Raw genomic sequence first — 13,272 nt, 5'->3', positions numbered from 1 at the left:
AAACAGCAAATAAATTTTTGGTTTTGAAAATTGTGTATATTTAACCGCTGATTTGGCTTAACATAGGTGCAAAATTATATTCTTAAGTTATTAACTTGAAAAAGATATCATGTGATTTGAGCAAATATGAGTTTTTTAATAACTCTCTTTACACGGTAATTAAACTAGAAGTAAAATTTTTCCGATCATTAGTCATTTATTAAAATCAATTAATATATCCTCAATAACCTCGAAATCATTTTTAGCTGTGTTACGCGGAAAGTGATGAATTTTGTTTTGTGAAAAAAATGAACGTTTCCCTAATCCAAACAAAAAAAATGACTGAAAATTGCTTGATTAAAGTTTGCAGTTTAGGGTCTTAAGAAGTGATGTCAAAAATTGTAATAATTGGTTAAAAAAAAGTGCCATTTAAATCATGAAAAACTGCCAATTAAATCATTGAAATATGAAAATCCCAATTAAAAACTTCGTCAAAAGTGTGAGTTTTTTAATGAAAATTGATATCAAGTTTTTGGTGTTAATATGATTTTGAGACAGCTTAAAAAAGAATCATCAAACAGCGTATGTCCTTATACAAGCAAGGGAAGAAGGGAAGCTAGTAAAGGTTTTAGCAAAGAAAGCTTTGCTTAGTGTACTGTTTTGCTTTTTGGAAAAAATTATCGGAATATTTCGGACCAAATGAATGCGAAGGTAAAATAGAAAACATTCAAAAGTGTATGTTTTAGGGCGGGGTGGTGGGATTTTAATCAAAAGTGCAAAAATTCGAAGTTCAATTTTTATCATTAATTTTCACAAAAATCATTCGAGAAAAGTTACCGAGCAGTCGGACTGTTCAAGGCTTTGGCCTGATAAAGGCAGTCTTCTCAATTTTGGAAATGGCAATAAATTGATCCTCATTTTCCTATTATGTGCCTTTTTTAAATCTAATTGAAACCTTAGCAAACGTTAAGATGAAAAACACGAAAAAATGAGCTGGTTAATATTTTGACCAAGAATTCAAAGATGAAAAAGTTTGCAAGTAGTTTAAACGCTCCAGTTAAATTTAGCCTAACCGAGGTTGCGAGGTCATGAGAATGCTCTGTTTCTGGTGTGTTTTTCTCTCAGGGATTCGACCCCCTGCCGACTTAAAGGGTCCCCCTTTGTACTATTTTGAGGTATCCATTTTTGGTGACGGACCCTAAAATTTTTCTAAAGGCGCACTTTTTGAGGGGGAGCGCGCGCCGAAAAAACGCGATGTTTTGGTAAAATTTTTCCAAAAAGTGCCTAAAAACGCCTTGCGGCGAATAAATTTTGGCAAAACAGGGTCTTTGTAGTGCTTTGAAGAGCTCAGAAAACAAATTTGGTCGACCTAAAAAAAAAACGTCGACAAAAAAGTTTCAAAATTTTTTTTGAAAATCCGCCCCCCCCCTGAGAAAATTCTAGATGCGCCTCTGGTCTTATCTCTTAATAAGCAAAAACAAAAAAAATTAAATTCAGAATTTTTGCAATGATTATTTATACAATCTTTGAAAATATTCATTTCAATCTCAATTACGAGTATTTCTTTCGTTTCACATCTTTTGATTTTGCGTTTTGCCACTGTTTTTTGACTGTTTTTTTGTGACAATGATCTCTGCGGTTTCTTTATCCTCTTATCGCCACATGTTGAACTTGGTGAGAGATGCAGCGACCACAAAAAGAGCAGCGAACCAGTTCAAGTTTCTGAAATGGACAGCAAAGTTTATCCAAACAAATTATTCTGACCAAAATAGTTTTGCAGCAATTACGCAAAAAAACTCTAAATAACAGAGCACATGTATTTTTTTGTGATTTGGGATTCCAAGTGATGTCTAGTTTTTTACAGAATATTCGACCGTGAATTGGAATCCCGAAACAATGTCAGAGATCAATGTCAAACAATAAACTCTCTGTAACCTGTTTTGATTAAAGGAAATTTTACCTAACATTTTACCCGACCTATTTTCGCGCTTTTTGATTATCTTTTATGCATAACTATTGCAATTTAAGTAGTGTAGTTTTTTGTTATTTGCTTACTTTCTTCTCACGCATAATTCATATTTTTTATTTCATGATGTAAAACCTTCTTGGCATAGTAGTCACCTTAAAATTGTAAAAAACCAGTATCCTAGCCAGCATACTTCGTATTCAGGATAAGTCTTGTTAATATGTTGAAAAAAAAATGATAAAACGAGCTATAAATTTTGCTGATAAACCGCCTTCTCTCCTCGATTCTGGTTGCTAAATTTTTGCAAATGGTCCTCTCTTTGGTATAAATTTTCAACATCCACTTTTCACTGACCAATCTCAGCGTTTTTTAAAGGCCCCTTTGGTGCCAATATAACTAATTTGAGGGAGGAGTACGCGCCGGGGGGCTTTTTTTAATTTTGAAACAACGCCCCCCCTCCCTAAAAAAAACTTCTGCGCACGCCACTGTTAATATGTTAAATATCCCATTAAAAACGGATTTTCCGATGTGTTTTTGCAGTTTTGTAGACGAATCGGATACTTCTATTGTAAATATTTCGAAATTTCTTGCCTTTTGCAGGCGCTGCACCGGGCCAACTCTTCTCCACTGGCAATCAGCTGGTTGTAGTTTGCCTCTGCGAACATGGATGAACCTCGCATGTTGCCAGCTGGGAGATAGTGACAGGTGACAAAGGTGTTTCCGTTGAAGACACACTGGCCCACGCCACAGCCAATCTCAGTTGTATCTGCCCACATCATCTAAAGGAACAAATAATCGATCGAACCCCACCCCCCCCCCCCCCCCAATACTTTTTTAGTTTTAGCAAACGATAGATGACATTTTCGCAGTTTGGAACCGAACGCGCTGTGACACGTTTTTAGAGTCAGTAGGCCGAACACAGATTTAAAAGCATTCGATGGAATCGATCTCCTTTTACCATCAAAAAAAGTATCTACTTTGGCGCTGTATAGGGACGTTATGTCTATGCAGTGGACACGTTAGCTCAGGAGCGCGAGACTAAATGTGGCCAAAGATTCCTACAGGACTTCATGTAACCTAAGGTTACATGTAAGATATGGCTGCGTCTGAGCTGAACCTAACTTGCTTCAAGCAAACCAGTTCCAGTTCCTGGAATGAGTAGAGTGAAGTTTCTCTAAGAAACGGTTCAAACTAAAAAGGGTTTTACATCATTGACAAAAAAGAGACCAGAAGGGAGAACTGGTTCCTCCCAATTTGGATTGTATGCTTACAAAATAAGCAACTATTATATTTTCACCTGGGAGAAGTGTCCGACTTTAGTCCAGTCGACGCAGAAGTCCCACTTGCTGACGGGGTCAGTGAGAAGGGGGTATTTGTATTTGCTTATCTCACTGTACCATACAGTGGAAGCCCCCAACCCATGCTCCTCGTCTGTCTTAGCACCACTGGCCATGTAGATGTTCTCACCTTTCAAATCACACAGCTGTGAAAATTTGTTTGATGTAGTACGATTTATCCACAAAGGAAATTACCATTGTACGAGTTGTTCAGCTATTCACGCAAATTGGTAAACAAAGTTGCTACCATTTCTCGCAATTCTCAAGCATGGGTTTAACAGTCGATCTTTGTTTACCATTTTTCCTGGTTGGATATTGTTGCCTCACCCTCAAGCAACGAACGGGTCTTGAACATCCGTTTTTTCGTGTGAAAAGCGAAGGCGTAATTAAAATGCATCACCACTGGATGGTTTAAATGATGGTTTAAAAAACTCCAGGCTCAATTTCAAACTGATAAATATCTGCATTGCGATGAGGTGAATAATAAAATAGGTCTCACTGTTGAAAAAAGTTCCAGTGTTTTTACTTGACCGCTGCTGAAGTGATTCGAAATTCAAATAGAAATAATTGGCGTTTCAAGTGTTTTTTACTTCAGCAAGAAAAACACTTGAGCAGATTTTCAGTTTCACTTGACGAGTTTTTTTTGCGCCTTTGTCTTTTCTCCTGTAAAAAATTCTCAACAGATTATTAATTTAAATTTCGCCCAAGTGTTTGTCAAGTGTTTTCGCTGGTTTCAAAACATGGTTTAGCTTGGGAAAAAATTTAATTCAGGAGGAAACCGTGTATTCGATTTTTATATTAACTTTTTAACCAACTGATAGGCCCATCTAATTGGGAATTTCCAGGAAATTCCCATAATTTTAAAATCAATTAGAACGATTTACTGTCCAGAAACTTGAACTTCTATTATATTATATTGTTTGGATGTTGTAAACAATTTTTTTTTTCAAAAAAAACAATGTACCGAGTATTGTGAGCTCAACTGAAGCACGAGTTGCTTTGTATTTTGTACTCTTAGTCTCTTAAAATTGTTCACGCGTTTTCAGAAGCCCGGATTGAACTTACTGCGAATTTCAGCGCTGATTTAGCGTTAATGCATAGCTTAGCATCAATGAATCAGGCTCTGATCAGTATGCCGCTCAGGGGCGGATCTAGGATTTTCTCGAGGGGCGGGGGCGGATTTTCAAAAAAAATTCGAAAATTTTGACGACCTTTTTTTTTGGGTCGACCAAATTGATTTTTCGAGCTCTCCCAAAGCACTGTTTTGCCCCTATTTTGGCTAAATTTTCTGCGCCGCAGGCAAATTTTTGAAAAAACAGTCAAAAAAGCCGTTTTTGGGCACTTTTTGAAAAATTTTGACAAAAAATAGCGTTTTTTTGGCGCCCCCCCCCCCCCCTCAAAGTTAGTATATATTGGCGCCCAAGGCGCCTTTAGAAAAATTTTAGGGTCGGTCGGCCAAAAATGGATTTCTGAAAAAGTATCAAAGGGGGGACCCTTTGGGTCGGCAGGGGGTCGAATCCCTGAGGGAAGAGGGCGTCCAACCCCCCGCCCCTCCCCCTAAATCCGCCCCTGATGCCACTTAAGCGTTGATCATTTGAAAAAAAAGGAAGAAGTATCTTTTACAACCTCTATCTTCACATCCCCAGTAGTATTCTTTTATCCAAATTGAATCTAGCGATGAGATGAATAGTGAACAGTTTTATTAGATTTACCTCAAATTGCAGTATAAATTCTGTGGGTAAAATAAAAGATCACCTTGACCATCGCTTCTGAATTCTCCAGATGAATGTTGCATGTTGCAGCTGGTTGCATCAGTGGTGATGCTGTCTGTATGTTCTTGCGCTTTTGTCGCTAAAAGGCTCACTTTTGTTAAAACAAACAATTGCTGGAAAATTATAAACTGCAAAAATATTTTCTTCATTAGAAGAACTTTTAAGTGGCGAGAATTTTTTTTTCAACTTCTGGGAAAACCAGAAAAAATATGAATAGTTTTAATTATGGTTGTAAATTGTATAATATTTGAATGTTACCTAGAGACGTGCTCCATGTAAGCGGAGTGAGTCCAGCGTTTGTCCGGTGCGTATTATGTTTTTGCATCACAGCAGTTTGGAAGTCGCCGAGCACTGATCTAAATTCCAGTTTGGTTCATAATTTTATGTCACTACACTATTGGACTGAATCGGACACTATTATCACTTGCCATTATCAAGATTTTTTCCCAGGAGGCGGATCTAGGATTTTATCGAGGGGGGAGCGGGTTTTCAAAAAATATTCGAAAACTTTGTGAACCTTTTTTATAGGTCGACCAAATTGATTTTCCGAGTTCTCCCAAATCACTAAGAAGACCCTGTTTCGGCCAAACTTTGGCGCTGCAGGCAACTTTTTGAAAAAACAGGCCAAAAAAGATTTTTTACGGATTTTTTTGAATAGTTTTATCCAAAACTTGTGTTTTTTTGGCGCGCGCTCCCCCTCAAAAATAGTATATATTGGCGACAAAGATACTTTTAGAAAAATTTTAGGGTCAGCCAGACAAAAATGGAGGTCTTAAAATACTATCAAAGGGAGGACCCTTTGGGTATTCAGGGGTCGAATCCCTGAAGAGCGGCGACCGCCCCTACTGGTAATCCCCGGTATATTCAAATCTTCTTATAATTAGTGTGTTGAAAAGGGTTTTAATAATTGGGAGTTTTCGGGTCAATAATTTTTGCGAGTTGTCTTTTGTTGCCCGTTACAGTGTTATGATTGAAACTGTTGAACTGTTGGTTTTTATCTTTGGCATCTTGCCTGCCAGTGCATGTAATTCTTATCCAATTTATGAAAGTCGTCATTTCACCAAAAAAAGTATTAAAATCGAGGTAAATTATGGAAAAAACACTAGATTCCGTTATCTTTTTGTTGGTGCATCTGTTTTTGAAAGTAAAACAAATAAACAATTTTAAAATCTGCATGACCGCCAAAATAAAAATTTTAAAAAAATGATTCAATTATCTTTGACATAAAAAAACCTTGTCTGGGCTTAAACTAGCGGGATTGAATCTGGCTTTGAAATTTACCTTCCATTTTGAAGAAACAAAAAACACAACGCTAAAAAGTTAAAAGTTTTCAGCATTTTATATAAAACTGGAATCGGATTTTCAATCTGTAATCAAACCAAAACAGTATAATTTTCAATCATTAATTAAATGGGTACTGTCTACACATCATCGAGTTTTATTTCAATGTGACACTAATAAAACTTATAACAGTTTTCCTCATAGATACCACGAGACGGAATTTCTCTTTGAAAAACTTCAGTTAGATTGGCAGTCTGTGAAAATGAAAATTAGTTTGGAGAACAGTTGTTAAAATTGAAATGAAATGAATGGTGAATTGCATACAGATCAAAGATTAAAAAATCTCTTGACTGATTATTCAATTAACTGAACATTAATGATTACAGCATCATAAGTGTTTTTGAATTAACAAGCTACTCCAATTAATAAAACGTCAAAATTCCACAGCAAAGGGACTGAACTGAGACTTCAAAGCCGAAAATCATAAACTGAAGTGCTTTAATTAATTAATTTTTTCTACTCTTTGCTGAAAACTAACAGAAACACAGACAAAAAAGGACAACTATAATTCATTGTTCTCCTACTACTGAGCGTAATTTTCTGGTAACAAATATTCTTTTTGTTGTTCCGACTTTCGATACGAAAGTAACGGAATATTTGTGCTCGGGGTGGGCTTTTTTTCTTCAGAAAAATTTCGACTTTTTAACTAGCTAATTTTTGACCAAATCATTCGAAAGGTATTGTTGTCCTGAGCTTAAACTTGAAAAGATATTTCACCTGTGATCATTTTTCGTAAACTTATGGGGGTTTAAAGGTTACCATTTGGGCCAATTTGTTACAAATAACGCGCGATATATGTCGCGCTATTCACGCGTAAGCGGAGATTTAATACGTCTTGGAAATCGTTCCAAATTGGTTGAAAGAAGCTTATTTGGCATAATTGATTTGTTGCAAGGAGCGAAATATATTCTTTTGTACTTAATATGGCGTGTGGGGGGATGATTTTCAAAGAAAATTTCAATTTTTAGAAAAAAAAAGTGTTTCATTTTATTTTATTAAATTTAATTTTTTTAATGTTATTACTGCTCCATAAACCTTAAAAGGCAGTCGGAACAGTCAAGGCTTCGCCCTGATACCAGCAGTTTTGTTTCGATTAGTGTTTGAAGCCTTTTTAGTTCGAGACGCTAATGAAAAGTGAACTAGACTGCTCGTATTAGAATGGCAGGATAGAAAATCCTACTGCTCTCTTTCTTGTTGTTCCGACTTTCGATACGAAAGTAACGGAATATTTGTGCTCGGGGTGGGTTTTTTTTTCTTCAGACAAAATTCAACTTTTTAACTAGCCATTTTCGACAAAATTTTTTTATATCATTCAAAAGGCAATGTTGTCCTGAGCTCAAATTTGAAAAGATATTTCACCTGCGATCATTTTTTTGTAAAGTTATGGGGGTTTAAAGAATGCCATTTGGGCTAGTTTGAGACAATTAACGCGCGATATATTTCGCGCTATTAACGCCTGAGCGGAGAGTTAATCCGTCTTAAAATCGTTCCAAATTGGTTGAAGGAAGCTTATTTGCCATAATTGATTTGTTACAAGGAGCTAAATCTATCTTTTTGTACTTTATATGGTGTATGGGGGGATGATTTTCATAAAAATATTCAAACTTAATAAAAAAAATTTTCTTTTTTTTATTACTTTTAATTTTTTAATATCATTACTGCTCCATAAAACCTTAAAAGGCAGTCGGAATAGTCAGGGCTTCGCTCTGATACCAGCAGTTTTGTTTCGATTATTGTTTGAAGCCTTTTTGGTTTGAGACGCTAATGAAAAGTGAACTAGACTGCTCGTATTAGAATGACAGGATAGAAAATCCTACTGCTCTCTTTCTTGTTGTTCTGACTTTCGATACGAAAGTAACGGAATATTTGTGCTCGGGGTGGGTTTTTTTTTCTTCAGACAAATTTCGACTTTTTAACTAGTCATTTTTGACGGAATTTTTTTATATCATTCAAAAGGCAATGTTGTCTTGAGCTCAAATTTGAAAAGATATTTCACCTGTGATCATTTTTCGTAAAGTTATGGGGGTTTAAAGAATGCCATTTTGGCCAATTTGAGACAATTAACGCGCGATATATGGCGTAGGGGGGATGATTTTCATAAAAATACTCAAACTTAATAAAAAAATTTTTCATTTTTTGTTTTATTACTTTTAATTTTTTAATATTATTACTGCTCCATAAAACATTAAAAGGTAGTCGGAACAATCAGGGCTTCGCCCTGTTAAGAGCAGTCTTGTTCAAAAAAATTTCTACTGCAATTGTCTAACTCCACACACAAACGGTCAATCCCTAAATGATATAATTTGCATTCAAAATTACTTCAATTTAAGAGCTACATGGTTTGCGGCTCAAGCAACAGGCACAAAGCCAGAAAAAATCAAAAAGCGCATGAACTGGGTGCCGCAACAACTCGCATCAAAAAAAAAACAATTTACAAAAAAATTACGCAAAAAACACATTAAATTATAATTATAAATTAAAAACTTCGGTTTAAAGTCGCCGATAGTGTTAACCGGCAATAACCGGCTCTAATTTTTGTGTAATTCCTACCCGCACTGGATTTTAATGGTGAATAATCGATTATAATGGATTACATCGGCAAAACATTTATCATATAATCGATTTTCATGACCCATACAACCATGAAAATAGATTTTTAGGGGATTATAATCGGTTATTTTCAATATTTAAAATCCATTGTAATCGATTATTTTGACAACATAATCGAGTTTTTAGGCCCTAAAAATCAGTCAAATTCGATTTTGTTTCTGTAGAAAATTGTTTACAGCTAATTGAATGCTTGAAACAATTGGATCAGAAGTTTGCAAAATTACATCAAAATGACACCAAATTGTTAAAAAATCATCAACGTTCTGCTAATTTAGAACCCGAACTAAAATGTTTATCCCTAAAAAAACTCAAAAAAAGTTTTCCTCGTCCCTACCACCATCCCCTCCCCCGCTCCAAGTTTACCAGCCCACCCCTAATTCTTAATTAATCCCTGCACATTTTACCCTCACCACCTCCCCTACCCCCACCACGTACCCTAACACTACTACCTCATTTATAATCCTTCCCCGCCCATGACTCCCAACTCCCAAACCCACCCCCGCCACACCCCCTCTCCTTGTTAACCCCTCCCCCCCCCCCCCAACTTGGGTGTATAAACAGTCCTGTTACCTGTAGTTCAGCCCCCCCCCCCCCCGCCTTTAACCATTAAATACCCCTCTTGTTCAAGTGAGGGAAGAGGGGTAGTGGGCAGCGAGGAGTAGTAGTAGGGGGAGGGGGGGGGGGGGGGTAGTGGACGAATGGCAATTTTTTACTATGGCGATGGTAAAAGGGAAAAAACAACAGTTAAATAAAATATTAAGCTGCCTAATTAAAAAAAGTTGAGAAAAATAAATTGAAAAAAAATCTCATGTGAAAAAATTTTAATTTATGAAACGTAAGTCGTACAACTGCACTAAACAGTAAATGAGATAACTTGCAAAATTTGCAAACTCTTCAATAACCTCTCAAAAAATCCATTATAAACGATTATTATATTGGATTATTTTGCCAAAAAAAAACATTTTGATTATAAACCATTTTTAATGGATTATACCAGATTATAATTAAATTTATTGGTTTTTAATGATATAAAAAACTTTGGATTATAATCCATTTAAAAAAATCTTTCTCACATACTTTGAGTTTTTGAGCTTGTGTAATTAATTTTTAAAACGTGATTTTACTCGCAGAAACTTGTGCAGATAAAACTACAGTCGACAGACATTTTTTGATATTAAAAAAACTTTCAAATTAAAAACGAAAAATGCAAAAACCGAATTTTTCTAGCCTTTTTTTTACAAAACCACTTTGCGATATTAGACTTTGATACATTGCGATGTCATGCTATTAGGAAAAAAATGTTTAATTAAAAACATTGAAAGCAAGTTTTCATTTCCTTTCAACGTACAATGTAACTTTACGTTCTGAATGAATACACATTCAACAAAACCGCTTTTATTTAAAGAATCTAGAACTTTCCAACTGTACTTCCAGGTGTGTCTTGTAGTTTTTGTTCAAACTCATTATTAAAATGCAAAACAACTTCCACTTTTTTTCTTTCTTTTAAGTTGTTCCCTATACCCAGCTTAAAGTTATAAATTTTGCATGCGCTAACACTTTATGTGAATTAATTGAAGTGCTTCAATTCAGTTTGGAATGATTTCTAGGCCAAAATATTTCTCGCACCTAATGGAAAACTGAAAAACTGGGTCCAATGATCAAAACCTAGACAAATTTGCGATTTCTAAAACTCCGTAATTTCAGAAAATAATAAAAAAAAATTATCTGAATTCAAGCTCAAAATTTTGATATCGTTCCTATGATTTAGGAAATTTTGTCAAAAATGGTCAGTTAAAAGTCTAAAATGATCTAAAAAAAACAATTTTTCGCCCCAAGCCTGAATAATATGTCACTTTCTTCAAAAGTTGAAGCAGTTGGAGCAAATATGCATGCATATATACAATTGAGGAAACTGAAAATCCGCTCATTTTGTAATAAATCAAGATTTGAATCTGACATTTAAGTTCTAACTCGTTCACTTAAGAAAAAAACAATAAAAAACAGTTTTTCATTTCAAAAGTTATAGAATTTCTTAAACTTATAAAAAAAATGTTCATAACTTTTTTCTAGAGTCTAAGCAAAATCATCACCATTAACGCTATGTAACAAGTTTTTGCACTGAAACCTGCTAGTCGGGTTGGTGCAGTTTGCCTCAGAGAGAACACTTTTGGATGCAATTTAAATTTTCCATGAAAAATGATTAGAGTTAATAAAGATAACGCGACTTTCTTCCATTTTAAAGTTTTAGTTTTTATGAGTTCTTGCTAAATCAGATTGAAGTTTTTTACACGCAGCTCCAGGCAATTTATTCATACCAAAAAAAATGGAGGTTGACGAAGGGCGTTCTCCTAATTGTTATTTCAAAGGATAATTATCTAAACTTAGCAAATCTAAACTTGTTCAAAAAATGTTCGTATTATTACATTTTTTTTATTATTTTGTAATCAGACCACCGGTGTTTTAAGAATCATGTAGAGATAAATTCAACGACAAGACTTGAAAAATATTCCGTTACTTTCGTATCGAAAGTCGGAACAATAAGTTAAAGCCGATAACACCAAAAACTTTACCTGCGAAATGCTGCTATCAGAACTAAGATGTAGAAATTGAAAAGACTGCTTAGCTCCATTTGAATTCTCTACAATCATCAGAAAGATTGCGACAATTGTTTGAATCAAGTAGTAGAAGTGGCTCTAAAACTTGCTGTTTCTGGTAAAAAATTGATTTCAGACTCTGAAGATGCTAAAACTAAATATTTTGAAACAGACGATTGGTCGCAGTCTCAAAAACAAACCAATGCAAAATAGAGAAATTAGAAATAAATAAAACAAATAAATATAGAACGCTTAATAATTTATGATGTTTTTAGACTGGTGGCAGACGAACAAAAAACACAATCGCTAGGGAAGTAAAATTTTGAACAGCACTATATTTTTGAGTTTTCTTCAAAACGAACCCCAAATATAAATAGGCCAAAACGTGTCGCCCTTTAAACCAACTGTGGTTGATTTTATAAATAATAAATGCTTCAAATGCAAAATTGCTTTCAAATTATTTTAACAATTAGTGCCTTCAACAAAAAAATTAGCATTTTGCTAATAATTTATGAACTTTAAGCCAGGTGTCTTCTCAAAAGCTGGTCTGTTTAAAAAATTGTAATTTGCGCTCGTCGTCGATATCCAACAGCTTTCAAATTGGTGGTAACATGCCTCCAGCTGACAATCATCATCACAGCAGATAACTTCTACTGACGCCATGCTTAATGAGTTAACTAATTAGTCGTTTGAGTGATTTTCAAATTGTCATTATTCTGGCCATCATTATTGACAATTCTGACCTGTCATAAGTGAGAAAAAGCAAAATGTATTCATGCCATGCCTCAGAGAAAGGAAATTATTTGTTTTTTTTTTTTTGCTTTTTCCTCGATATACAGATAAAACATTTGCGCTCAACATGATGTTTGTGCTACCTTTACAGCTCTATTTCAGTTTCGCTATGTGATTCGTGGTAAAAACTTCAATTATTCGTGGTAAAAACTTCAAAGTCTAGGAGGCAGAGACTTACCCATCAAAGCGCAAAATTAACAAAATTGTACTGCGAGATCATTCAAAATGCAGATAGTTTTTTCCAATAGCAGAGAAAGAAATACAAAAAATAATCATACTATTGAATAGTGGAAACACAAAAAAATCAAATTAAGAAAAAAACAATAATTACTACTCGATAATTGCAGTTTTATAACCTATGTACCCGTTGCGAACTTTTTTATCATACACATATCTGGACACTGTAAAATCATACAAATATCATGTCTGTAGCAGATCTGAAGCATGTCTATTTTCTGCCTGCACATACCTTCATCAGACCTGCGTTAGGTGTGCTAACTGAAAATATGCTCACACCTGCAGGATACATGATCATGCCTAAACTGAACATGCTTACACCTGCAGGATACCTGATCATACCTCAACTGAACGTGCTCGTACCTGCAGGATACATGATCATACCTGAACTGAACATGCTCATACCTGCAGGATACATGATCATACGTGAGATGAACATGCTCATACCTGCAGGATAAATGATCATACCTGAACTGAGATCGCTCATGTCTGCAGGATACATGATCATGCCTGAACTGAACCTGATCATACCTGCAAGATAAATGACAACACCTGGCCTGGACACGTTTTTGTTGGGAGTTTTTGCAACCCTCTTTTTAAAAGAAAAACAGTTACAAAACGCAGAGTTAAACAACTCTCAATAA

General features: G+C 35.1%; 1 protein-coding gene across 1 annotated transcript; it reads right to left on the bottom strand.

The window, feature by feature from the left end:
- Positions 1-1,497: 1,497 nt before the first annotated feature.
- LOC134855027 (uncharacterized) lies at positions 1,498-12,207 on the bottom strand. Its single transcript, XM_063871409.1, has 6 exons — positions 11,576-12,207; positions 5,313-5,410; positions 5,038-5,133; positions 3,243-3,412; positions 2,537-2,724; positions 1,498-1,701 (listed from the first exon to the last, which is right to left on the bottom strand). Exons 1-6 carry the CDS (start codon positions 11,632-11,634, stop codon positions 1,632-1,634), a joined length of 681 nt encoding a protein of 226 aa, XP_063727479.1. The 5' UTR covers positions 11,635-12,207; the 3' UTR covers positions 1,498-1,631.
- Between the last annotated feature and the right edge of the window lie 1,065 nt (positions 12,208-13,272).

This window comes from Symsagittifera roscoffensis, chromosome 1, assembly GCF_963678635.1.
Source record: "Symsagittifera roscoffensis chromosome 1, txSymRosc1.1, whole genome shotgun sequence".
NCBI lineage: Eukaryota > Metazoa > Xenacoelomorpha > Acoela > Convolutidae > Symsagittifera > Symsagittifera roscoffensis.
Note: the sequence above shows the minus strand (reverse complement) of the source record. Positions and strands in the feature narration are given on the sequence as shown.